A 27900-nucleotide genomic window follows, 5' to 3' on the forward strand; every position below is an offset into this window, starting at 1 on the left:
TATGTCATGTGTCTAACTAAAAAGTTTCTAATGATTCTAAGTGAATTTGGACATCATACATAGGGATTTGACAACTGTTTGAATCAGTTGCCATGTGGCACTCTCTTAAAGAGTTCCTATTTAGTCGAAAAACTCAAAATTTTTTATCAGGCCACAAAATCCTAAATATTTATAAGTCTAATAGTGCAATGTGTCTCAAAATTATACTCCTAAATGCCTTAATTAAATAGAAAGGCAATCTAGTCTACTACTTACCCGAAAAACTAGAAACATATTATTTTACTGTAAAATACTAAATATTCATAGGAGTCTAATGATGTGATTAGTTTCATAAACTTATACTCCTAAGTACCTTAATTAAATAGAAAGGAAACTCATTCACCATAGTAGATCAAAATTTGACTATACTAATAGACTAAAATCTAATCAGTTACTCAATTCATGAAATCCTTTTGGGATGTCATGATGTTTCTAAGGTCTAATCGAATTTCTTTCGAGTCGTTACAAGTAGCATGGAATTTCTGCTACCTCACTTCTATTTTTTTTTTTTTTTTGGTCCCATTGATAAGAACCAATCTGGGCCACTTCACATATATTGATTACCATAATTATTTTAAAATTGTAAGTTAAAACTTACAATCTTAACTTTTTTATAGTTGAAGTTTCAGATGTGAAATTTAATGATTTTATTTTTGCAATGTGTATTATGTAGTTATTGGCTATTATTATAAGAATGAGAAGTCTTGTGTTCTAAAATAATAATGAGATTTTTTTTAAAAAAATTCACTTTCTATGCTTTGCAAAAAATTAATCATCACCTCTACTATGTTGATTTTGGTTGGAGGTACTCAATTTCAACAATTTGGGTAAGGTTACTGAGCTTCATTAACTAGATGTATTCTTGACATTGAGACTTTGAGATTGAGAATTTGAGTGGTAGATGTTGAAATTTTTTGTCTAATTTTGTATCTAAGCATATTTACTTATTATGTAGTTTAACATATATGGTATTTAACTTGGAATTAATTGTTAAAAATGATGATAATAATTATAATATTTGGTTATTGTGGATGATCCTTTCATCGATGATGCATGATGATTGTCGTGGTGTTAATGTTGGGACAGAAGAAGCGATTGAAAAACCAAAGTCAAAATGACCTTTGCCTCAGAAGATGAGATTAGAGCATATTATACAAAATATGCTAAAACTCAAGGGCTTGGTGTGTCCAAAAGAAGTTCTAGGTCTAATAAGGGCCGAAAATTGAGGTACTTGATTCTCATTGTGTATACGTCAATGCACAACTAAATTAATAGTTTTTAATATTCTTAGGCCAAGACCAATCGAGACATTCAAATGTAAGGCAATAATCAATGAAACTCTTTATCTCGATGGAAGGTATACACTTTCTATAGTTGTACTCGAACTCACACATGCATTGAGTCAGGGGAAAAGCGAGATTTTTTTAGATCCAATAGGAAGATGAATCCAGCCACCAAAAAACAACTGGATGCAAGAGATAGCATTGGTATAAAGGTGTTTAAAAGTTTTTAAGTCTTTTATAATTCAAGTTGGTAGTTATGAGAACCAAATATTTAGAAAAAAAGATTGTCAAAATTATCTTGATAATGTGAGATAGCTATGGCTTGGTAAAGGTGGCATCGAAGTTCTATGAAAGTATTTTGGACGGATGCAACAAAAGAACAATCTTTCTTTTTTTATTAAATCGGGGACTTGGAACATGAGTGCCGTTTAAATAATACTTTTTTGATAGATGCCCAAAATAGGAGTGCCTATAAATATTTTGGGATATGATAAATAATAACACTTAGCATAACTTACCTGACCAATGTGTATTAGAGTTTATTTGCTTTTTTTGTAGGGGTGAATCACCATGGTCAATTAATTATTTTTTATTGTGGTTTAATATCAAGTGAAGATGTATACACTTTTGTGTGATTATTTCAATCAAGGTTGAATTGTATAGAAGGTCAAGCTCCTTTGACAATAATCACAAATCAAGGCAATGCAAATTGTTATTGCTACAGTATTTCAAACATCACTACACATATTCAATGTGTGGTGCATTTTGAAGATATTACTAAAAAAATATGGATCACATTCACTGTATGGAGCTATTAAGAATAGGATATAAAATTGTGTTTATAATTGTTTGACTAAGAAAGACTTTGAAGACAGTTGGAAAATGCAACGAGACACTAACAACTTGGATAATCATGTTTGGCTAGAATGGTTGTATGATGAGAGGCATATGTGGCTACTTAAATATGCTAAAAATACATTTTGGGCTGGGATGTCAACTAGACAAAAAAGTGTATGAATTTTTTTTTTTGACGATTATGTTAACTTGAAAACTTCCTTGAAACAGTTAGCTAAGCAGCATAATAATGCTCTTAGAAGAAAAGTTGAGAATGAGGCTATAACTGATTTCAAATCATTTCATGCATAGCTTATTATAACATTGATAAACAACTTCAATCACTTTACACCAATACGAAATTAAAAAAAATCTCAAGATGAGTTTAGGAGATTTATATATTGTCATTCAAAGTTGGTTAGTTGCGAAGGTGTTGTATAACTTACAAAATATCCAACGAGATCAAGGTTTGTGATGGAATCATTAAGCAAGTAGATTTCTCGATTACATACATTGATGATGATAAGTGTTATTATTTTTAATTGTAGACTATTTGAACTTAAGGGCATATTATGTAAAATAGCGTTGTGTGTACTAACCATGTTTGATAAGAGCATGTTACCCTCAAAATTATTGGACAACTTGCTAAACTCTAATTCTTGGACAACCTTCTACTAATAGCTGATTGTATCATTTAACTGAAATAAATCATAAATGTTGACTACCAAAATGAATCTACCTATCAAACCAATGAAAAAGTAGGTTCATGTAATTCTCAATGTTGGTTATGGAGTTTGGCAATCAAGAGTCTTCTTAGACATTGATTAGTACATAAAATGCATAATTCACAAAATACATTATTAGGTATGTAGGATAGCCTTCTACAAGATTTTTCAAGTCCCAATAGGCACTACCCAAATCACAACCAAGTTACATTACCAATTGGACAGTTATACTTTTGCTGTATAGTGTGCAATAAAAATAAATACCAAACAACATCTTGACATCAAATGCTTGATTGCTTTAATTTCCATTGCAACTCTAACTCTAATTAATTCTAAGTCTAGAGTTGAATAGGTATCAGCAACTCTAATACTCAAACATTCATTTCTCTCTCGTTGATGTTTAATCAACATTTTCTCATAATCAGAAAACTTTTGGTAAACCCAACAAAAATATTTACACAACATTTCAAATTGCAAAACATAATAAACACATTAGGATCTTAACATGCTGTGCAAAATACAATAATTTATATTAAGTAACTTTTTCATTTCACCTTCCAATTTCTAAATGTAAAAAACCAGTAGCCATAATTGTCTTCCTCCTTACTAGAAGTTTTCATGAATTCTTTTTCATTACAATAACAGTATAGGTCCTCAAATGATAGCGTGGATGTTTTTGTCTGTGATATGTTGATACTATTTTGACCCCTAACAACAATGAGCAACCATAACAGGGCATTGGGGGAGTTGATGGAAATGTCAAACATGGGTAGCATTTAATCTTTTTGTTAAGTTTAATCATATTAAAAAAAAAAAAAAACTTGCTGGAAATTAATATTTGTTAATAGAAACTCATATTTTTGGACTAACTAAACAATATTCTATAGTTTTTTTTTTTTCTTTTTAAAACCAAGAATACCTCCTTTTATTGATAACCAGAGTAAATAAATCATTACATAATTTTTCTTTCTGTATATCAGTAACCAACTCTATGAGACTCTTTTCCATCCAAACCCTCTCTTCAGAAAAATTAAAAGTAAGCTTTGCAAGTTTATGTGCTATGTTATTAGCTTGTCTATATACAAACTTGACTTCTCAATCTACTTCGTCTATTAAGAACATTTTAATGTCTTCAACTATACATCCATAATTTACCATAATGTCTTCCTTGCTATTTGTGGTCTTGACTATCACTTGGGAGTCACCTTCCTTGATCACATTCAACAACCCCAGCTCTGCACAGAGATACATGGCTGTTCTCAAGGCTAAAGCTTCTACAGTGACAGGTTTCTGGAAATGATTCACTATTGAACTCAAGCAAGTCAGAATTTCCCTACAAGAATCACAAATTACAACACCCAATCCCTCCCTTCTCAGCTTCATATCTACTACAGCATCCCAGTTTGCTTTAACACTTAACCTGGGTGGTTTTTCCCATCTATTTTCCCTTCTACAAAATCTCATTCCCCTTGTATCTTTATTTGCATTTCATTGGCATAAATAAAATCCTTAAGCCCTTTCATAGTAGATTTCATCACAGACTTAGGGTCCTCAAACTTGGTATCAAACACCCATACATTCCTTCTGAGACATATCCTTCTCAGTACACAGGCAGCTAACTTCACATCTTCCTCACACATTCACTCGTTTAATTTCACCCACAAATCCATAAAACATACCTCATTATAGCTCCATTTTTTAACAAGACTATCTAGTTCAACCTATACATCCAAGGGAATTGGACAATTCCATAAAGCATGCATAGATTCTGGCCCTACTTCACAAATTGGACACAAATCGGATTTAATAATTTGCTTCTTGGCTAAGTTGACATGAGTAGGCAACAGATTGTGACAAGCCTTCTACAAAAAAAGCTTGACTACACCTTGGATATTAAACCCCCAAATGATGTTCCATTTAGCATCGTACAACCAAACCAACCAACACCTTAAACAATGTGCATTTCTTAGGAAAACTCCATATTTGATAATGGACATTCTGGCACAAAAAAGAAATGGCCAACCATAACAAACAAAGTGTATTTTTGTGACAAATTTAACATATTAAACTATCGTATTCATTGGGAGGAGCATTTTGGCAACGAAAAGAAAAATAGCCAGCCACAACAAATAGAGTGTATTTATGGAGCAAATTTAACATGGACATGGGGAACCAAGAATTTGAGCAAACAAATCCACTAACAGGAGGTGGCATATGAGTTAGGGGTATGAAAAATGAATTATCTTACCGTTATTTTGCTATAGATGATTTTGAGATTTCGATATAAGAATTATATTCCTCTTTCTCTCAATCTACCTAGGGTTTTCTATAAACCCAAAATTTCAAAATCACATAATCATACCACCATTTTGCATACAAAAAATGTATTGAGATCCTAAAAAAATGTTTGTAATCCATATGGGTAGAGAAGAAAACATATAAATATACGTTGAGCATTTTATGTTAAAGAGTATTGTCATCTTTATCTCTCTTAGCTCCAAAGCCCTCTATCTATTTTGGTCTACCAATTTTGCAATGACATATTTTATGAGAAGTGGAATGGCTAGAGTTTAAGAGGATGGAAAAAAATGTTGATGAGTAAAAAATAAAAAAAGGAAAAAGAAAAGAAAAAGCCTTTAACTTTTTTGTGGTTGCCTCTACATAAAAATAGGGAGAAATGAAAAAAAGCTCTAGCATAAAGAAATGGAAAAATTTCCCTTATCTCTTTCCTTTTTTTTTTTTTTTAATTCAGCGGTTGATGAGGTAGTGCCACATAACACTTCCACGCCAGGCGCCAACACATAACAGGGCATACCTTTTTTGTTAGTAGGAATAGCATTTCTATTATAATATTAAGATTAGGGCTGTAATCAAACCGAGCTGAGCCGATTTTTTAAATTTCAAGCTAGACTCGACTAAAAAAACTCAAGCTTGAGCTCGTGCTCGAGATTTTCAATTTTTTTCTGCTCGAGCTTGGCTCAATAAGTCAAACTTCTAGATCGATCTTCAACACAAAAAGGAGCTCGAGCTACTCGGCTTAACTTGAGTTGTGTTTTTCTATTTTTTATTTATATAAATTAAAAAAATTATTAGAGAAATAAAAAATGCATAATTATAGATTAGGTCGTAAACATTTTATACAAGATACAATTATAACATATAACTAATTTTTAATTTATGTAAACATATAATTTATAGTTATTTATTTATTTATTTATTTATTTATTGATAGGATATAACTTATAGTTATTATGAATAAATGTTAGCTAGTTACATATATACACACACACACATATATATATATATACTAGAAGAAATAAAACGTTCAAGGGACGTTCGTCCAATGGAGAGAGAATGTATATATGTTAATTATATATATGTGTGTGAACTATATATATATATGGAAAAGTAAATTAATATACACCAAAAACCAACACTACGCCCAATTAAAAAAAGAAAAAAAAACACTGCATTATAAAAATGAAATGCTTGACATCTCTTTTTTATCATAGTGTAAATTAAATCGTGGAAGATGCATACATATTGTGATCAGGTAACGTGTCACAAGTCCATATTAATTCGAACATTTTGTATCTAGATTTCATTTTTTTAATCATGTTACATCCCTTACATTTCAACTTTTTTTTTTATCATAATATTAGCTATTTTATCATTGTATTACAAAAAGATTAATAGTTTGAAAGTTTAATTCATAGACAACGCTTCGATAATTTTGACAGTTGATTTTTGAGATCTCCTCAATGAGATTTCTGCATTGTTCTTCTCAAGGCGGGTGTGGAGGACATAGGGTTGCAAGCAAAACAGCTATTGTATATATCTCCAACTGTCTGACCACTGTCAGCCTGTCTGTGGTAGCCCAAACTTTTCCAGTACCATTTCTCCTTGCTTAGTTGGTCGAAGTGTACCCTGCAAATTCCATATGCCATCAGATGAACCATTACTACAAGGGATTAGAGAATTAGTTTAATCATGTGCTACATTTATTCACAACTAAATTCTTGAAATCAGGTCTCAAAACACAGAGTGGTACAAAAGAATAGTCTTTCATAGTACTTTAACATTAAAAAGAACTATTTTTTTTTCTGCCTTGTTTTGCTTTAACAAAGAGTGGTAGTTTATTACTCAAGAGAATCATAAAAAATGACAAGTGGAAATACTTTTTAAACAGGCCAGATCGTTCTTTTTTTTTTTTTTTTTTTAGGCTTTGGATCCCAATAAAAACCTCATTCAAAAAGGAAAAAATGGTCCACACCCATAAAAAAATTGCAAGCCTTGTTTACCTGTAATCTAGACTTCTTAAGTTGCTCCAAAAGTACTTCCTCCTGCAACAATAAAGGCAATAAAGTTCAATGCAGTTTGAGAGTTTTGAAAGAAACTACATATGAAGCCAACTTTTAATTGAAAGTTTGGCTACTACTTAAAAATAGTGGAGGACTAATAGAGACTTAAATGGGTGCATAGAAAAATTTTAACACGGTGGAATTATGAAAACAATAAGAATTTTGATTAACATCATGAAAAAAAAAAAGTATAATAGCAGTGACTTTTTTTTATAAATGATTCACACTTAGATATACAAACCTTCTGTTGAAAATATGCAGATTCTAAGTGTTGTTATTCTATGAGCTTGGTCTTTAACTCTTTGACCTTAAGGAGAAATAATCCAAATTTAGCAATAATAATAATAATAAAGCATAATTATCTACCATAGTTCAAGTGGAAAGCAACCTTTTGCTGAAGATTTTACTGCAGACTTCTTCCCTCCCCTTCAATCTCTCAGATAATTCCCAAAGTTGCTTCTCATATTGGTTGTGGATGACTGCATTCAACTCAATCTGGCCTTCAATTTTTTTATCTTCTCATGTAGATTTCTATGAGACTCTAATCTCTGCCTTCTGCCTTGCTCTCAAGGTTATGTAAGTTATCTTCTAGCTTCCTTAAAGATTCATCTTTGGATTTTGATTCCTGCCTTGCTTTTTCAAGTTTTATGTAATAGAAAGAAATGAGTAAATAAATCAAAGTTAAAATATAACTTAATCATTATTATAGTGACTTAAAAAAGTGTGAATGGTATAGAAGAAATGCAGCTATTCATCTAGCTAGAGTTATCAGCCCTATAGAAGCTGCTGTTCAAGGAGCTTTAAACAACAAAGTATTGTAGAAGATACAAAAAACAAAAGCAACAAAGAAACATTAATTCATCTAGCAACAATGAATTAAGATGAAACATTTATGGTGGCATTAATTTCCAGATGTGGTTAAGCAACAAAGAAATTATGTTATCTTTGATATTTCAAGGATTTTATGAAGGATCTGTTAAAAAACAATGAAAATAGAAATTGAACTATAGATAACAGACTATAATTTAAAAAAAAAATACATTTTTTATAAGTAAAGATTTATTAAAAAAGAAAACAAAACCAAAACAACAGCACATCTATTCATCCTGCAGTATACACATGGAAAATTAAATTTTGAAGAAGGCTTATGCCAATGATTGTCCAATACTTTATGACCCTCTCACTACAAGAAATTTAATTTTTAGGGACGAAATTTCTTAGGGACGAAATTAATTTCGTCCCTAAAAGTACTTTTCTGAGACGAAATTTTTAATTTCGTCTCAGAACATGGAAAACCTTATAAATCCGTTCGAACTAAAACAAATTAGTTCGAACTTGAGATTCTGAGACGAATTAGGTCGTCTCCAAAAATCTATACCGTTCGAACTAATTAAATTTAATTCGAACAGAAAATTAATTAATTCGAATGCAATATGATTTGTTCGAATTAAATCTTAGACCCGTTCGAGAGTTGTGGCCAAATATTCTCTTAAAGAATATTTGGGTATAACTCTTGAATTGTCCAAAGTGGACAGTTTGGGATTCTATCATCTATATGGCATATATACTTAGTTATAACTCCTGTGTTAGTCAATTTAAATTTTGGTTTAGCATTTTTCTACATTCTTTGAGTATGTAGTTCATAAGCTTCTCGGCTCCTGAATAGGGTCGACGGCTTATCGTGACTAGCATACTTGGAGAATTGTAGGGAAATGCTGCCGAAATTTTTACTAACATACGAGTTCTAGACTGAGTATATATGCGATATAGATGATAGTCTCTTGAATGGGATAGGACCAACTACCTTAAAAGTACAGGGTAATTAAACACATGTATTGTAATAGTTGAATGATAGTGTTTATCCCATGATTATGGTTTTCTTTTATAGATGGACAAAAGTTGGATGTTGTTGGGAGATAGACTTGGTCGAGACTATAAGCAATATGCACAAGGGGTGAAGTCTTTCTTAGAATTTGCTTGTGGGAGTGTTGATAGTCGAGAATTTATAAGATGCCCATGTAAGAAGTGCAAAAACCTTAGTTCTTATAATATGACGGCTGTGGAGGATCATTTATTCGTAAATGGAATTGATGGTAAATATTCACATTGGGTTTTACATGGAGAACCATTTCCCCAAGGAGTTAGATTTGGCAGTCACACCAACCAGATGGATGAATGTAACGAGATCGACACGGAGGACATAAATGTTGATATTTCTGATGATGGTTACGATAATGGAGAAGATATGACTGAAATGTTAGGAGATCTTGGCGCAGGCATATTTGGTGCCAGGGTTGGAGAAGGAACATCTACCCAGTCATTTGGGGGAAATGAAGACTTTGGATCATTGTGGGAGGATGCACAACGAGAATTGTACGAAGGGTGCACCCGTCATAGCAAGTTGTCATTCACTGTCAGGTTGCTCCATATAAAGTCTATTTGTCGTATTTCTGCAAAGGCTATCGATATGCTGTTTGAATTATTTAAAGAGGCTCTGCCAGAGGATAACGTAGTACCTCAAAATTTTTATGAAGCGAAGAAATTGAAGCGAGGGTTAGGATTTGATTATAATATCATCCATGCATGTAAGAATGATTGTGTTCTCTTCTGGAAGCAATATGCAGAATGTGAATCATGTCCGGTGTGTCTTGAGTCAAGATGGACATCAGATAAGCGTAATGTACCCCAGAAAGTGCTAAGACATTTTCCGCTTATTCCTCGACTTCAAAGATTATTTACTTCCCGGATGACTGCGAAAGATATGACTTGGCATCACACAGAAAGAGTTCAAAATGATCAATTTCTCACTCATCCTGCAGATTCCTTACAATGGAAGAAATTTGATGACGAGTATCCATGGTTTGCTGAAGAACCTCGCAATGTACGTCTTGGTTTAGCAACTGATGGGTTTAATCCATTTGGCAACATGAGCACTTCTCATAGCACTTGGCCTGTCATAGTAATGCCTTATAATTTGCCACCATGGAAGTGTATGAAGGATCCTTATTTTATGATGACTCTATTGATTTCAGGGCCAAGGTCACCAGGAAATGAAATAGATGTATATTTGCAACCAATGATGGAAGAGTTGAAAGAGTTGTGGGAACAGGGTGTCAATACATATGATGTGGCCTCTTCGCGTGAATTCAAAATGCATGTTGCAGTACTTTGGACAATTAATGATTTTCCGGCATACGGGAACTTGTCTGGGTGGAGCACAAAGGGAAAAATGGCTTGTCCTGTTTGTAACAAAGATACACAGTCTCAGTGGTTAGCGAATGGCCGGAAATTATGTTTCATGGGACACCGTCGATATCTACCTCATGATCATAGATGGCGAAACAATAGGGTAATGTTTGATGGAACGGTTGATCGTAGGTCATCACCGCCAGAGTATTCTGGCAGTGATATTCTCACTCAATTGGCAGATGTCCCAGACAACAGATTTGGAAAGAATGCAAGATGCCGAAAGAGGAAAAGACAAGCAGTGGAATTGAATTGGACCAAAAAAAGTATTTTTTTTGAGTTGCCATACTGGTCTACCTTAACACTGCGTCACAATTTAGACGTAATGCACATTGAAAAAAATATATGTGAGAATATTTTGGGTACCCTGATGTCAATACAAGGAAAAACAAAAGATACAGTCAACTCTCGTAAAGATTTGAAAGAGTTGGGAATCAGATCAGAGTTGCATTTGCAAGATACTAGGTCATCAGCTTATATGCCCATTGGATGGTATACACTTTCAAGTGATGAGAGAAAGAAATTCTGTGATTGGTTTATGACAATCAAATTACCCGATGGTTATGCTTCGAACATGTCAAGATGTGTCCGACCTCATGATTGGAAGATAACTGGTCTAAAAGTCACGACTGCCATATATTTTTACAGCGATTGTTGCCAGTTGGTGTGCGCGGAAAGCTTACTCCAGATGTTCGTACAGCTATCACAGAATTAGGGCGATTTTTCAGAAATATTTGCAGTAGAACGTTGAAAGTTGATGCCTTATTAAAAATGGAAGCTGACATTGCATTGATATTGTGTAAATTGGAGAGTTTGTACCCGCCTTCATTCTTTGATGTAATGGTTCATTTGGCTGTGCATCTCCCTCGTGAGGCTTTAGTTGCTGGCCCCGTTCAGTATAGATGGATGTATCCTATTGAACGGTTTTTGGAAAAACTTAAGCGATCTGTGGGGAATAAGGCTCGTCCGGAAGGATCGATCGCAGAGTCATATATTCATAATGAGTGGCATACATTTTGTTCAATGTATTTTCGTGGGGTTGATACTAGATTTACGAGACCGGATCGAAATTATGAAGGTGGACAAATGGGAGTTTCGTCAGCATTTACCGTGTTTTCCCAGAAAGTACGACCTATAGGTGCACAAGGGGGCTATGACCTATGTGGGCGAGAGTTTGAAAGAGCTCGATGGTATGTCTTAAATAATTGTGAAGAAATTGAACAGTATTTGAGGTTCGTGATGATCATCTAATTTGGTAGTAGTATTAAGTGCATTTCTAATAATATAGTATATATTTATACAAATTAATAACTCACATTAACATATGCAGCGAACATATACAACTACTTCGCACGAATGGTGTGACTGACGTAGAAAAGACGCATGAAAAAGAATTTGCCTCATGGTTTGAACATACGGTATTATTCGGGAAAAAATTATGCTTGAAAGTATTTTAAACTTTATTTAATTTGTAGGTGTCATCATATTTATATATGATATTGATATAAGTAGAATAAAATTTATTTATGTAGGTTTCATCGAAATATAATGAACATTCAAGTGAAATCTCACCAGAAGTATATGCTTTGGCATGTGGTCCGTCTAAGCGGGCTATCCAATATTCAGGATGTTTGGTGCGTGGATATAGATTTCACACAGCAGACAGAGAACGATATAGGAAAACTCAAAATTGTGGGGTTGTTGTCGAAGGAAGCCATGGGGATGAAAATATTGATTTTTACGGAATTGTGAAGAATATCATAGCATTAAAGTATGTGGGGGGATATATGGTCTGGTTATTTAAATGTAATTGGTGGGATGTCTCGAATCCTAGATTGGGAGTGCGTAAGGATGAATATTTTGTAAGTGTCAATACATCTCGCAAATGGTATGAGGACGACCCATTTGTTCTCGTATGCCAAGCAAATCAAGTTTTTTATTTAGATGATCCGGAGTTCGGAAATCCATGGAGAATAGTTGAGAAATTTGCGCCAAGAAATGTGTATGATTATATTCCAGAGGTAGACAAACCACATGAAGAAGTTGATAGTCCAGACGATGAAGAAGCATATCAAGAAAATGAATCAGGCATCAATCTATTTGTTGATCTAAGCCATTATGACATGGTCCCATTGCGCAGAGAAGATGTTCAACCCGAAGTAATTGAAGGTGACATGTCGGAAGAACATGAATCAACTGAAGTATCTACTGAGGATGAGAGCGATTGGTCCAGCAATACTGATACCGAATGATTTTCAAACAGATATGTGTGTAGGTAAAATTCTTATAAAAATATTTCATGTATTTTGTTCGAATAATAATTTATTATAATTTCAAACAGATATGCCTCCTAAACGCAAAAGAACACGTGAGCCATCCACACCACTTAGCGAATCCCCGTGTGCTTCACCTGCCAACAATGGTGAGCCACCGTCACCAGAATCAGAACAAGGTATTTTTTCAATGTATATCTTTCAAATACGATTAATTTAATTAAAATATATTCTAAGCCATTTGTATATATAGCTGTTGTAAACCAGCGCCGAGTTAGAGGCATTACGAGGGGTGTCTGCATAGAAAAGGTAAGGAAAGTGGGTAAAATTAAAGTTGATATATCTGATGATCACACCGGTGGCTCTGGGGATTCGGTAGCTTGGCTTGCTTCTTATGTTGGTACACTTACTCGCACGTATGCACCGATGGCTACATCATCCTGGGCTAAAGTTCCCCAAGATGTGAAAGACCACATCAAAAATCGTTGTCTGGTAATAAGTTACTTTGTATAACATTTTTATTTAAATGCGAATGTTTGAAATTATACTAATTGTTTATAATTCTTTGAAGGATGAGTTTGAATTAAATTTTGGTCGGCGGGAGGATCGACTAACGATTGAAGAACTCATGTCGAATGCATTTCGGAGGTACAAAGGTCGATGCCATGCACACTACCAAAAGTTCAGTACTACGACAGAGGCGCGTCAAAATCCATTCCAAGCAATGCCACCAAACGAATGGGAGAAAGTTTGTGATCTGTTTGAAGATCCTGCTTATCAGGTAATTTCGCTACTATTTTTTTTTTAATAATATATAATAGATGTATTAAATAAAAATTATAATTCTTTTTTTTAGAAACGGAGTACAGTGAACAAAACAAATAAATCAAATTTAACGATACACCATCACGCGGGTTCTCGATCTTTTCATCGCTTGTCAAAAAAAATGGTTAGTTCTTATTGTCTCCAATAAATCTTAATATATACACTTTTTTCGTATAAATTATGATATTAATTTTCATTTTGCAGCAAGAAGAAAATCCTACTGATTATGATCTGACCCAATTGTATGCTAAAGCACATAAAAATCGTGATGGTGTTTGGAGGAATCCTGAGGCAGAGGCAAATTATGTAAGTTTAAATTTATTTAATTTCATTGTCTAAACATATTTTTGTTACATATACTAATTTTAATGTTTTTCTTTTTCCAGGACAAGATGATATCTCTTAAAGACACTGTTGCGGATCCATCTGATGAATCATCTGTCAACGATGCTCAAATCTTTTCTCAAGTTCTTGGATCACGTTCTGGATATTTGAGGGGCTTAGGACGTTGCGTGAAGCCATCCTCAACATCTTCATCATCTTCTAAAGCTAGATCGAATGACGACAACACTAAAAAATTAGAGGAAGCTGCACTTGAGATAGAACGATTGAGATCGAAGGAAAAAGAGTTGTTGACCCGATTAGATCAAGCAGCAGATTTAGAAGCAAGATTAGAAGAGAGGCTACAATTAAATAACCAAAAAATGTTTGAACAATTTCAATTAATGATGTCCCAAAACCCTATACCACCACCACCACCACAATCATAATTCATTTGTTTTTTTTTAATAGCCTTTAATATTTACGATGTTTGTAAACATTTGAATAATTGATGTATATAGATTACAATTTGTATTAGTATCAATTTCATTTTGTTTGATCAATGCCGTTTGAATGGTAAATTACCATTTCTGCATACATTCGAACAAAAACATATCCATTCGAACCAATAAATTCCCATTCGAACAAAAATATACCCATTCGAACTTACCGGGAAATACAATCCTTGCGTTCGTTCGAACAAATAAATACTCATTCGAATAAATTCATTTCTAAAAGTCCGTTCGAACAGAAGATTTCTGTAAATAGATTATTTGTTCGAACAGTTAATATTTTTCTTCGAACTAAAGTCGCTTACGAACTTTTTTGTTCGAACGGACTTGGTCAGATATGGTTATTGGTTCGAATTAACATTTCATGTTGTTCGAACAAAAATATTCCCGTTCGAACTTGATTCTGAGACGACATTTTTTTGTCTCAGAAAAAATTTCCCGTTCGAACGGTTTCGACCGGTTCCGCCCAATAAAAAATACTTTTCCGACCCGTTCAATTTTCGTCTCCGAAAACTTTCTGAGACAGCCTTTTTGAGACAAAATAGAGACGAAATTTTTTCGTCTCCCAAAACTTTTAGGGACGAAATTTCCATTTTTTGAGACAAAATTTTTTGTCTCAAAAAATCATATCTCTTGTAGTGTCTCATGGTCTACACAATACATGTCCTAAGCACTCTAACCAGGTTTGTTCTTGGATAATAAAATCAATCATTTCCAAAACCAACGACATGTCATTTATTCCCATAGCCAATTCATACAAGAAAAATAAAAAAGTAAAGGCTCTATGTCATTGTCTGCCCAAGGCTTCATGACCCAACAATACTTCTAAAAAAATTCTCACTGAAAATTAAAATTAAAAGAAACTAAGAAAATGGGGGTATTAGAGGAAAATATGTGTAAAAATCAACCCAATGTTGCAGAAAACTATAACATGCAAAAGAAAAAAAAAATCTAAATCCATTTATTAAATTGCTACATGGCATGCTTTCTAATTGTGTCGTGATCCAAAGCATTTATAATTAAATAAGGCATTTTTATAACCTGAAACTCTTGCTCTCCTCAACCTCTAACCCAAATTCAACACCATATATATTCACAACCAGATTCGCAATATTAGCCCCTATATGCAATAAAAATATATGAAATAAATCTCTAGATTAGGGCATTGTAAAATTTATAGTGCAACGGGAGTAGTAATATCTGTAATACTTACAGAGTAACCAGTGATGGAGATCTACTGCAATGGAGATTGACTGTTACAAATACAATATAAACAACACACGTGATGACCTAGACAGACAAGTTCAGCTATTTTTCATTATGGAATGCAAAATAAAAAGATACATTGTGTTCCAAAGTGCATCCAAGTATTCCAATAAAAGACTAACAAAAAAATTAAAATGAAAGAGATAAATAAAAGATTGTGACAATAAAATAAAATATTGCATTTCTTTAACATAGGGAAGTGGTCATGATATTTTATTTTTTTTTCTTTTACCATGGCTTAAATTCTTGTTTAGAAAGTAGTCATGACACTTTTATCATGGCCCAAAGAAGAGGTTAACAATTCTCATGTTAACAATGCTTTTATTTTTTTTTTTAAAGAGAAAAATGATCGAGAAAGTAGCCATAAAAACAATTCTCATGTCAAAGATATTGAGACAAAAAATATTGCCTTTATATTTTTGTATTAAAAGGTTAGTTTATCTCTGCTATTTAGCCAAGCCCTCATGGTGAAATGAACTACTCAAGTTCTCTATCCAGATATAGCTAAATTAACATACTGAAGGGAACTACTCAGATTATTTCTTGATTCATAATCAAAAAACTATAACAAAACATATATCAATATAAGATTCCACTCCAGCATCAAAAGTCCACAAAAAGGTAATTCAGTTTGTAATTCTGAGACGCCATTCTTTGCCCCAGCTTCAATAACCATGTTAGATAGTGTCATCCTTTCTTCCATTTATACAGTACAGAGAATTAGAGACTTATTGATCCACTTGAATAATCAACAATAATAAGCATAATTAACATCACAGATGTAAATTTGTACTAATACCATAGATGCAGTAACTGTCTTTTAAAATTTACTTATAGCTAAACTTTCAACAGTTGTGCCAACAAACGCCATAGACTCATATGTTGCACCAAATAGAGATATTTCACCAATAATCTGTAACGTAAAGATTGTTTAGTAATGTGGCAAAATCGAAAAGGGAAGATATATTTATTTACATGAACCACTTTATAAATATTGGCTCATGCAATAAAAGTCCTTTATTTTCACAATATGACTCAAATATTTTAATTTGATTGGAGCATCTAAATTCAAGATATACACCACTTTTCATTAGAGAAAATGGGATGCAGAAAATTATTATAAGTACCAAGATCTAAATTTAAATCACACAGCCAAAAAATGCTATAACCCAGTTGAAAAAAAAAATGACAAGGAAAAAAGAACAGGAAACTGCAAAGAGAGAAAGCCAGCAAACGAATAACAAATATGCAAATCCAAAGAGAGAGCCAACAACCCCATAAATACGAAAAACTGAGAGCATGCAAACCCAAAACATATCATCAAACATTTAACAGCATAAAAATAAAAAAATAAAACGCTTACTGGGTTATGGCTCATCAGTCATCCACCAGGCAAAAACACAATATTCAATCCTCCAAGATCTGACCCAAAGGCCACCAATCTTAACATTTTCCTAGTTCTTTAATGATTGATGTAGGAAAAAAAAAGAGAAAAAAAAAATATGAAACTTTAAGAAAAACTAAGACAGAGAAAGCTGAGAGGTAGAGAGAGACTAACAAAATAATAATACCCCTTTACCACAAACATAGCTGCCGATGATCTACTTGTTGCAATGGGTGAGGAGTTGAAAAGCAAAAACGCAAGGAGTTGAAATTACCGCGATTTTCAAGCCAATTGAAGTAATATTTTCCTTCTTCTGTAAACAAAAATCACAGATCTTCAAATCCATAAACAAAATAATACATAAATTCAAAAACGTGGAGAGAGAGAGAGAGAGAGAGAGAGAGAGAGAGAGAGAGAGAGAGAGAGTGGAGTGGATCGACACGATGGGGATCAGAGAGGAAGAGATAAGAGAGAGACGAAGAGAAGAAGAATCGGGAAAAGCAGAAAAGTAAAAAGAGAGAAAAAAGTAAAGCATCCGACCCTTGGACACAGTTCCAAAATACCAAAACATCCTTATTTTAACGGACACAAAATGAAGATGTAAAGGGACATAAAAGACAAAACACACAGAAAGAGTGAATACATGTAAATACACGAAACGGAATGAGAATTTACTGTTTATTACTATAGCAATGGGATAGATATTTATTATTATAGAAAGATATATGTATATATTAACATCGTGGTATGTGTCTCATATTACATACGTTACATAATAATATATAGTGACATATCCTATATGAAATTATTAAATCATACTGATTAACTATTGTACCAATTATAATTTAATGACTTAAGAAATCTTAAGTGCTAAACTAAATAATATATATATATATATAGAGAGAGAGAGAGAGAGAGAGAGAGAGAGAGAGAGAGAGAGAGTATATTCAATATATATGCATAGGTGAATAGGTATAAGTAATTATAAGTAATTAGGTTATATATTATTTATTTAAATATAAAAGTTGATATATACACACACACACATAAGCATATGTATGAACGAGCTTTAATCGAGTCAAGCAAACGAGTTGAGTCAAACATAAACGAGTGAGCCTTAATGAGTTAATCGAGTCGAGTCGAGTTTAATTGAGTATGTATCATTTACAAATCGAGCGGATATCTGCTTTCACAAGCATTTTTTCAATAATTGAGTTTGATTCAAGTTTAACAGAGTGAGTATCAGGCAGTCTTTCAAACAGACTGATTCATTTATGGTCCTAATTAAGGTGATAAGAATGGGAATAAGTCCATGGACTAATTAGTAATTCTCACACATTTTTTAAAATTATTAACCTTAATTAACCCTTTTGTTTGCTTTGAAGCATCTTGAAATAAACATTCATTCTCAAGGGAAGGATCATAAAAACACGATTTCTTTATATCTTTGAAAATGTTTTCTTTCCTTAAATTATTTCTTGACAGGATGCTCTTTCCATTCTAATATGGAAAAACATTTTTATCTTAACCAATCTGTGCTTTTTATTTGAAGAAGAGCTCTTGGAGTATTATTTGTCGAATTTATCTATTTTTTTCTTTAACACGTTATGATTTTGATGTACATTGAAATAGGCATCTCACATGTAAGATAGCTTTAGACAATTGATTAAAAAAATATTATTCTCTGTTCACATCTCAACTAATATTGAAATATTTATAGCCTTTAGTCATATGTTGGTAATAGATTTTTAAGACTGTCAGATTCTAGAAAAATTAAGACCGTTGGCAAAGTTTATTTTTAAAAATATGATAATTAAATTTTAAAAAAATGCATGATTGTTGGATAATGAACAAAAAAACGAATGTTAGATTTACAATTTGACCAATGAAAACGTTGATAAAAAAAAAAAAAATTATAAATAATATTTTATTATTATAGAAAATTAGATATGGGGTTAAATTTTGAGAATGGAAATCAAAGTACGAAAAGAGATAAATAAACTAAAAAGTGATTAAAACTTTGCTTAACCAACATTTTAAAGCCAACATTTTAAAGAGATTGGGTAATGCCTGTTTTGCTCCTCTCCATTTTCATTACTGATCTTCTATTAATTCATATAACTCCAATACTTCCTCCTCAAAAAAAGAATTATTTAATATAAGGATATAGTCGTTTCTTTTAAAAAGAAAAATAAAATGAGCACGCTCACTCTTTATACAAACAAACACGAGATAAATCATTATCAATTCCAGCATATATATATAGCATTTTATGGGAAAGGTACATCTTGCACCCCTTTAAACTACAAGATATTTACATCTTTCAACCCAAATTAACTATCAAAACTTAGCACTGCAACCTCAAACTACCAAAATCTGATACTATAGTCGCTGGAATCAATAAAAAACTTAGGTGACATGCTATGATCTTGACGGTCAAAACTTAGTCAAGTTTCCAAATACAAAGATAACAATTTCATGTCTTTATGCGTACTAGAGAATTGCCGTCAAACCGAACACAACATTACCGAACATATTGTCTGAAGCTAAATTACAAACCAACGTTATTTACATGCAACCTAAAGTAGGTTAAACAAAAGTACACTTCTTAATCAATCTTCCATGGTTGCTGATCTTCCATGATCACTGACATGGTGGTCATGCATTATCCCCTGCCATAAATATAGTCTCGGAAATACTCCATGAAGGATTGACCAGTTCTTGAAAAGAGGTAAACCAGGAAAATCCCAGATTGAATACACAGATCACACCATCTTGAATTTGTGCAAATATGTTGGGTAGAAGAAGAACCCTGTTTAATCAGGCACCATATGATGATTAGAGCCTGTTTTTCGGATTCAAATAATCACTTGGTATGGTGTCATTCATATAATTATATGTACCTGAATTTTTTTTATAATCAGTTTCTGTTAATCATTTGATTTGGTAACATACATATGATTATAAGAATCTTATACTAAGCAGGTTCTAAGATTCATTTCATATGGCATTATCCATATGATTATCAGAGGTTTTGATAATCTTTCAGCATGATATCATGGATGAAACTTGTGGGGTTCCATGGATGTACCCTTTTTTAGGGCATCATTATGTTATAGTTCGATGGCAGAGATGTGGATAAATTCAACTTGTTGGACACATTATGTTTTTGGAGGTCGTTTGGATCGTGGACTAATTTAAAATTCAAATTGTATCTTGTCAGGTCTCAGACTCTACAACATAAGAAAAAGGATTTGGGATATCGAGTATAGAGTTTGTGCTTGAGTTATTGGACGGCTGGGAAAAGTTCAGGCAATAGAAAAGGGTTTTAGACTACGAGTCTGGGCTCATGGAGGTTTTGGTGGAATGTTAGAATTTCAGATCTTGTCTGTTTTGAGTATTATGCATTGGATGGGACTCAAAAAGAAAGAGGCGAGGTTTCTAGAAATTGGTTGGAGACCTTTTTGAACAACTTCCAAGGGGGTTCATATGGAATTATGGTTCAACGGTAAAACCTGGAATTGGCAGTGGCCTCATAAAGTAGTGTTGATATGGTGTTCAGATACTGGAGTTGGAAATGGAAGTGAAATAGAAGTTGAGCAAACTATGTTGAGGTTTGGGATACCAGTTGGGAAATAATTGTCTTGCATAAGTATGAAGATTATGAGATTTAGGATTGAACCTATGGTTAGGACCATCGTGCGAAGAATGTCAATAATTCTTCGGAATACAATCAGATCCTTCGATTTGATTTGAAGACCCTCCGATCCATACCATATGGAATTCCAGATTTAGCAACCCTGAAGAAGCCTTTCTTTTGCTGATCTCTCCATAGTTTTCACATGTTGACTCAAACTGTCGAGAACAATGCAAGGTTAGGATTCAAAAGACCAATAAATCTGAAAATATAATTCATATTAAACTCATTCCGTTTAACTGTAAGGTTTTTGCAACTCACACCACTCAAGCTGCAATTGACACAACTCAACACAGTTTCTGGTACTTGCAACTATTAATAAAAAAAATGTACTTGAGAGCTCCCACTTACCAGTGTGTTGGCCATTTTTGTTTTTGGGCCACTGCATGATCCATTGTCCTTAATAGAGACCAAAGTAAGATTCTTTTGACTGCCAAACGTATTTGCAAAGTTCTGATTAATATAATCAGGTTCTAAATCTGAGAAATCATAGCCATATGTGGCAAGGTCATTCGTGCCATGCTGAAAATCCATCCCACAATGACTGTTGTTTGAGTCATTGGTGATGGGGCAAGACATGCCGAATGGCATATCCAAGGGGGAACGGGGAGACCAAGTTGCAATCTGGAGGCTTTGGTAGGCGATCAGACATACACAAACCTTCCTCGAACTGCAAATCAACCAGATGATAGGAACATGAACGATTGGGACAGGTATTTAACTCAGTAGCTGTTGATATGCAGGAATTCAATGCCTTACCTCACTGGCTGTTTCTTCTGGCACTTCATTTTCTGCAGTGCAAACACTATAACAATTTTGGTCACGCCACTTAAGCTGCAAATTGAGACAACCCAACACAAAATTTCTTAGCTTAACTTGTAATTAACAATAAAAAAAGTACTTGAGAGCTCCACTTACCGGTTTGTTTATTGGCCATTTTTGCATCTGACCCACTGCATAATCCATTCACCTTAATAGAGACCAAAGTGAGATTCTTTTGACTGACAAACGTATTTGAATGTACTCACTATGAAAATCAAGTGTTGAATCTGAAAACTCAGCCATATGCAGCGGGCTCGCAAGCACCATACTGAAAATCCCACAATGACCGTTGTTCAAGTCATTGGGACGGGGTAAGACATGCCAAATTGGATATCCAAGGGAACAGGGAGGACAAATTGCAATCCGGTGGCTCAAGTCGGGAGATCATTAAGCCTTCCTTGAACTGCAAATCAACCTGAGTAGGAAAATATATGATTGAGATCGATATTTTACTCACTAGCTATTGAATTGGAGGAGCTTGATGCCTTACCTCGCAGGCTGTTGCTTCAGGCACTTCATTTCTTGCAGCGCATGCATTATAACTATTTTGGTTACAATTACTGAGTGCTATAGTGTTCAATGTCTTTCCGTCAAAATAGTCTTCAGGAGATACCAAATCCAAACCCCATCACCAATGACTTGAACAGCAGTCATTGTGAGACGTATTTTCAGTATGGTGCTAGTGAGCTTGTCACATATGGCTATGACGTTTCAGATTCAACACTTGAGTTTTGTAGTGTGTACATTCAAAATACGTTTGTCAGTCAAAAGAATCTCACTTTGGTCTCTATTAAGATCAATGGATCATGCAGTAAGGCTATTTTGTGGTGAAGTTGAGGGTGTCAAAACTTCACAAGCTACCATTTGCTGCAACTCAAAAGTCATTTTTGATGCTTCTTCTAGTTGCAGATCATCCTGACGAAAATAAATAAATAGATAACATAAGTACTTAATTAACCGACTGCTCTTCTAAACTTTCGGGAAAAAATTAAAACCTGTTTTTATCAATTCTGTTCTCACATTGGTAGTGGTAAGTTCTCCCAACTGATTCTCCGCGTCATGTGCACTTAACTGTTTTGTCATCACACTTGACAGGTGTTGTAGTGACCTATAATGTTCCATCAAGATTTCCAGGTGTTGTAGTAGCTTGCACTTCTGGTGCCGGGAATACTGAGGCCAGAAGTAGCTCAGACTCTAAATCTTCAAGGCAAGATTTGGATGATGCAGCGGGAGATGAAACAGCAGATCCAGCATCATTAAAGTTTGGATCTTTAATACTCTTTTTTTTCATGTTTATAAGATAATGGACAGGGTACAAAGGCGTTCTGCATAAAGTTCATAAACAAAGTGAATCAGGCTGATCAATACCTACACATTGGGTTACTACAGAAGCGCGGTTAAAAAAATGTAAAGATGTGTATCAGAAAGGTTAGAGATATGACAACAATGAAATAGAGGAATTTTTCCTCTTTTTTTTTTACGAAAAGAACACTGCACCTGTTCTAATTTAATTGGACAAATAAACCAAACAGACTTCCTCTTTAGAGTAAGGATAGCTAAAATTACCAATTGAAACATACGAAGAAATCCTCAACTCGCACATTATGATGAGCCCAAACAAAAATTTAACAGATTTTAACAGATTCCGCACCCCTAGCTAATTGAATAATTCAACTTATTAAGAGGACCCCCACATACGCTTGGCAGAAAGATGGTGTTAAATCCACACAAAATAAACTTGCACGAAATTCAGCTTAGCAATTAAGATTAAGAAGAAAGGTGAAGTACTATCACAAACCAATCATTTTAACACACCTGAACGGGATGCGTGGCATCGAGTTCTTTCAGGGTTTTGTAGTGCTCATGCAATACCCAATTGGTTTTCTTTGGCCTCAAGAAGAAATCGATTACCTTGTCATCCAGCGGATCAAATCTCATCCATAGAGGCAATTTCGGAGACAACACATCCATTACATTCACGAAGAAACAGAACTCTAATTGAACTGAAGTCTGTGCGACCGATACTGAGAAGAAGCAGTTGGCAACTGGTCCATATTATACAGGTGGGGAGCTAAAGTCTAAAATATTCGAAACGTCCTCCTAACTTGTTGATCAAGTTCCGTTCAGATTTCAAAAAATAAAAAATAAAGAAAAATCAAACTTCTTAAACAAGTTTGCACTTTATTCGGGCTAGTTTGGACATTTCAGTATTTTAATTCTTTACTTTTATAGAGTCCATTGAACAGAGGATGTGCCCCGGTCAACAGAGGGCATAATCAACCTGACCAGTCCAATCCAGTTCACTTGGATTGCAAGTTATAAACCAATTTTCTATAAATTCCAGAACTTTCTTATAACCCCATTTTTTAAGAATTACTTTTTCTTCTGCTAATTAAAGTCTATTTAATTATACAGTTCAAATCAAATAAAATATTTTAAATAATAATAAATATAATATTATTATAATATTATTTTTGTATTAAAATTTGAAAAGATTAAATTGTTTATTATATTTTGTATGGAAATTTAAAAAAATTATAATGATGAGATGAGATGAGATGAAATTATAAAAATTTGTTTCTTTTATTTGTATCTTTCCCTTCTCTATTCTAGAACTTTCTCCTAACAACATTTCTAAAACTATTATCAAGATTAATCGTTTCTTATTTTCGATAATAAAACAAGCAAAGTCAATTTTCTTAACAATGGTAACTTTTATTAAAGCATTGTCATTGCCCAATACAAGTCTAAAATAGCCACAAATTTGCAAAAATTCATTTCCAACGGTCTAGTCAAACATGATTGGTTTGACATAAGTGATGCAGTAGTTCTTAAGACCTCTTCATGTTTGGCGAGACATTGTACAAGGAGTAAAGAATAATTTATTTGTTTTCTACTACCTGCCCGTTTGTTTCCCTCGATTTTTCGTTGTACCCCAAAATCCTCCAAGGCTCCAATCCTTTCTTTTCTTTCTCTCCCGGCCTCGCCTTCTTCTTCAACCCGTCACCGTTCTTCAGCCCACAACCCCAAATCTCTCCAGTGGTCGCCTTCTTCAGCGGTTGCCATCGTCTCCATGCTCTTCAAAGTGATATGAGATGAAATTATAAGAATTTGTTTCTTTTATTTGTATTTTTCCCTTCTTTATTCTAGAACTTTCTCTTAGCAACATTTCTAAAACTATTATCAGGATTAATCGTTTCTTATTTTCGATAATAAAATAGGCAGAGTCAATTTTCTTAATAATGGTAACTTTTATTAGAACATTGTCTTTGTCCAATGCAAGTCCAAAATAGCCACAAATTTACAAAAATTCATCTACAATGATCTAGTGAAACATGATTGGTTTGACATAAGTACTACAGCAGTTCTTAGGACCTCTTCATGTTTGGCGAGATACTGTACAAGGAGCAAAGAATAATTTATTTGTTTTCTACCACCTGCCCGTTTGTTTCCCTTGATTTTTCGTTGTACCCCAAAATCCTCCAAGGCTCCAACCCTTTCTTTTCTTTCTCTCCCGGCCTCGCCTTCTTCTTTAACCTATCGCCGTTCTTCAGCCCCACAACCCCAAATCTCTCCAACAGTCGCCTTCTCCAGCAGTTGCCATTGTCTCCGTGCTCTTCAAAGTGAGATGAGACAAAATTATAAGAATTTGTTTCTTTTATTTGTATTTTTCCCTTCTCTATTCTAGAACTTTCTCCTAGCAACATTTCTAAAACTATTATCAGGATTAATTGTTTCTTATTTTCAATAATAAAATAGGTAGAGTCAATTTTCTTAACAATGATAACTTTTATTAGAGCATTGCCTTTGCCCAATACAAGTCTAAAATAGCCACAAATTTGCAAAAATTTATCTACAACGGTCTAGTCAAACATGATTGGTTTGACATAAGTGCTACAGCAGTTCTTAGGACCTCTTCATGTTTGGCGAGACACTGTACAAGGAGTAAAGAATAATTTATTTGTTTTCTACTATCTGCCCATTTGTTTCCCTCGATTTTTCGTTGTACTCCAAAATCCTCCAAGGCTCCAACCCTTTCTTTTCTTTCTCTCCCGGCCTCGCCTTCTTCTTCAACCCGTCGCTGTTCTTCAACCCACAACCCCAAATCTCTCCAGCAGTCGCCTTCTCCAGTGGTTGCCATCATCTCCATGCTCTTCAAAGTGAGATGGGATGAAATTATAAGAATTTGTTTCTTTTATTTGTATTTTTCCCTTCTCTATTCTAGAACTTTCTCTTAGCAATATTTCTAAAACTATTATCAGGATTAATCGTTTCTTATTTTCGATAATAAAATAGGCAGAGTCAATTTGCTTAATAATGGTAACTTTTATTAGAGCATTGCCTTTGCCCAATGCATGTCCAAAATAGCCACAAATTTACAAAAATTCATCTGCAACGGTCTAGTCAAACATGATTGGTTTGACATAAGTGCTATAGCAGTTCTTAGGACCTCTTCATGTTTGGCGAGACACTATACAAGGAGCAAAGAATAATTTATTTGTTTTCTACTACCTACCCGTTTGTTTCCCTCGATTTTTTGTTGTACCTCAAAATCCTCCAAGGCTCCAACCCTTTCTTTTCTTTCTCTCCCGGCCTCGCCTTCTTCTTCAACCCGTCACCATTCTGCAGCCCACAACCCCAAATCTCTCCAGCGGTCGCCTTCTCCAACGGTTGCCATCGTCTCCATGCTCTTCAAAGTAAGTCTCTCTTACTCTCTCTTCCTCACTCTTCTCTCCCTCTTCTCTATTGAAGCAACTGTGCCGTTGTTTTGCATTTCCTCTTGTCCGATTTTGATTTTATCTCATCTTTTGTGTTGCAAGGTCAAATTAATTTCTTGATATTGACTTCCTCCATGAATCATTCAGAAGGTTATTCTTCATCCACGACTCTACCACGTCCAGCAACATCTATTTAGGTAAATGCTCTGCTATATATATATATATATTTTTTTTTTAGGATGAAATGATTAACAGGATATCGTGTACCAAATTTTCTATAAATTTTTCCATAGATTTGAGGATGAAATGTTATACGTTCACTTCAAGATGATTCTTTGTTTGTTGTCTGGTGTATTGCATTTTTTTCTCTGAAATTGTATGGTCTCCACATTTGATATCTATGTATTGATTCTCTGAAATGGTATTGCATTTTTTTCTCTGTTTTGGCATATTGTTATCTATTAAGTGTTGTTTGTCTATTTTTTTTTTCTTCAAGGTGTTCTATCAATTCTTGGTATGTAGTTGGTTCATTCACTCCTAATGGTAGACATAACCAGTCCTAAAAATGTATTGCACGACTAGAATGTATTTGCAGTTTAGACTGTTGGGTGTTTTTGGGTGGTGTTTTTGGTCTGTTGGGTGTATTTAAATACTTGAATGATTGGTACCTAACCAATCTGTTTCTATTTTTTTAGCCTATGTTCTATCTGCGTTTCCTATTGAGCCATGTTTCCTAGTTAATTTAAAAACAAAAAATGGTCCTTACTTTCTATATTTTAGGAAAAGTTTATCCCCAAAGGACCTATCGATCTGTCCTTTCAAGTTGGTATTGTTGAAAATTGAAGCTCATTGTCCTTTAGCTGGGAATCCCCTTTTAACATTTAAATCCTTTCCAAAATTCAAAGAGAACCTGTTTTAGCATGAATAGGAAGAAGTGAGATTATGAATCTAGATGTTCTAGGAACATTTTGGTATATTTCACATTTAGTGCATTGAACATATATATAGTTTCAGTTTTGGTTGTTAATAAAACTAAGGAAAGCAAGAAAATAACAGTTTCAGTTCAGTTTGGTACATATGTTATGGTTGTTTCTACAACTGCATAAATCACCTTCCTTACATCCACCATGCTAGCATCTAATCAAAACCTAGCGAATCAACAATCACTTCATAAGCAACCTTATAAAAAAACATGCCAGAGGCAAACATCTTTAAAGGATTGCTGCATCTCCATTGCTATGGAAAATATAACTTCAATTGCTGCATCTCAATTGACATTGACTGTATACCTAACCAATCTGTTTTTCCATCTGTGCATAACCCTTACTGCCACATTTGCATTTATCAAACCACACTATAGCAAATAGAGTATGATGGATGTTAGTGTTATTTCAAAACATAGTAGCTCTTTCTACCTATTTGAGAAATTTTTTAGGTATCTTTGTATTTTTTTTCAATTTTCTAACATAGCAAGGATGTATTTATTGTGAAAATGTCAACTATTTTTTACAATATGACATTGGTTGCCCTCTAAATTCGTATACACCATTTATGATCATGCATGACTTGCTATTTATTTATTTAATAAAGTTAT

The 27900-nt window shown here is 33.8% G+C and overlaps 1 protein-coding gene and 2 long non-coding RNA genes across 9 annotated transcripts; 1 reads left to right on the plus strand and 2 right to left on the minus strand.

The window, feature by feature from the left end:
• Positions 1–6574: 6574 nt before the first annotated feature.
• Positions 6575–7869, minus strand: LOC122309018. Its single transcript, XR_006242320.1, has 4 exons — positions 7631–7869; positions 7484–7549; positions 7183–7224; positions 6575–6808 (listed from the first exon to the last, which is right to left on the minus strand). It is a non-coding gene; the product is annotated as an uncharacterized LOC122309018 (long non-coding RNA).
• Positions 7870–12707: 4838 nt separating this feature from the next.
• LOC122309016 lies at positions 12708–13072 on the plus strand. Its single transcript, XR_006242319.1, has 3 exons — positions 12708–12759; positions 12830–12940; positions 13015–13072. It is a non-coding gene; the product is annotated as an uncharacterized LOC122309016 (long non-coding RNA).
• A 6230-nt stretch (positions 13073–19302) lies between these two features.
• LOC122309015 lies at positions 19303–23718 on the minus strand. Of its 7 annotated transcripts, none has more exons than XM_043122352.1 (8): positions 23404–23718; positions 22609–22913; positions 22079–22503; positions 21685–22003; positions 21526–21557; positions 21118–21436; positions 20752–20924; positions 19303–19972 (listed from the first exon to the last, which is right to left on the minus strand). In XM_043122352.1, the coding sequence occupies exons 4-7, from the start codon at positions 21730–21732 to the stop codon at positions 20781–20783; spliced, it is 543 nt and encodes a 180-aa protein (XP_042978286.1). In that variant the 5' UTR covers positions 21733–22003; positions 22079–22503; positions 22609–22913; positions 23404–23718; the 3' UTR covers positions 19303–19972; positions 20752–20780. The 7 variants fall into 7 exon arrangements, 6 of the variants coding, with proteins under 6 accessions (XP_042978286.1, XP_042978284.1, XP_042978287.1 ...); XM_043122350.1 differs by having other exon boundaries at positions 19303–19881; positions 23404–23716; XR_006242318.1 differs by having other exon boundaries at positions 19303–20924; positions 21526–21600; positions 23404–23716.
• Between the last annotated feature and the right edge of the window lie 4182 nt (positions 23719–27900).

This window comes from Carya illinoinensis, chromosome 5, assembly GCF_018687715.1.
Source record: "Carya illinoinensis cultivar Pawnee chromosome 5, C.illinoinensisPawnee_v1, whole genome shotgun sequence".
Lineage (NCBI taxonomy): Eukaryota > Viridiplantae > Streptophyta > Magnoliopsida > Fagales > Juglandaceae > Carya > Carya illinoinensis.

Bases quoted from the DNA above. Each gene is read 5' to 3' on its own strand.
- LOC122309015 (XM_043122352.1), bottom strand. From the start codon at position 21,732: ATGGATTATGCAGTGGGTCAGATGCAAAAATGGCCAATAAACAAACCG. The intron at 21,437-21,525 runs GTAAGGCATTGA...GTTGATTTGCAG, and splicing joins CAGAAGAAACAGCCAGTGAG to TTCGAGGAAGGTTTGTGTAT. The intron at 20,925-21,117 runs GTAAGTGGGAGC...TGTTCTCGACAG, and splicing joins CAAAAATGGCCAACACACTG to TTTGAGTCAACATGTGAAAA.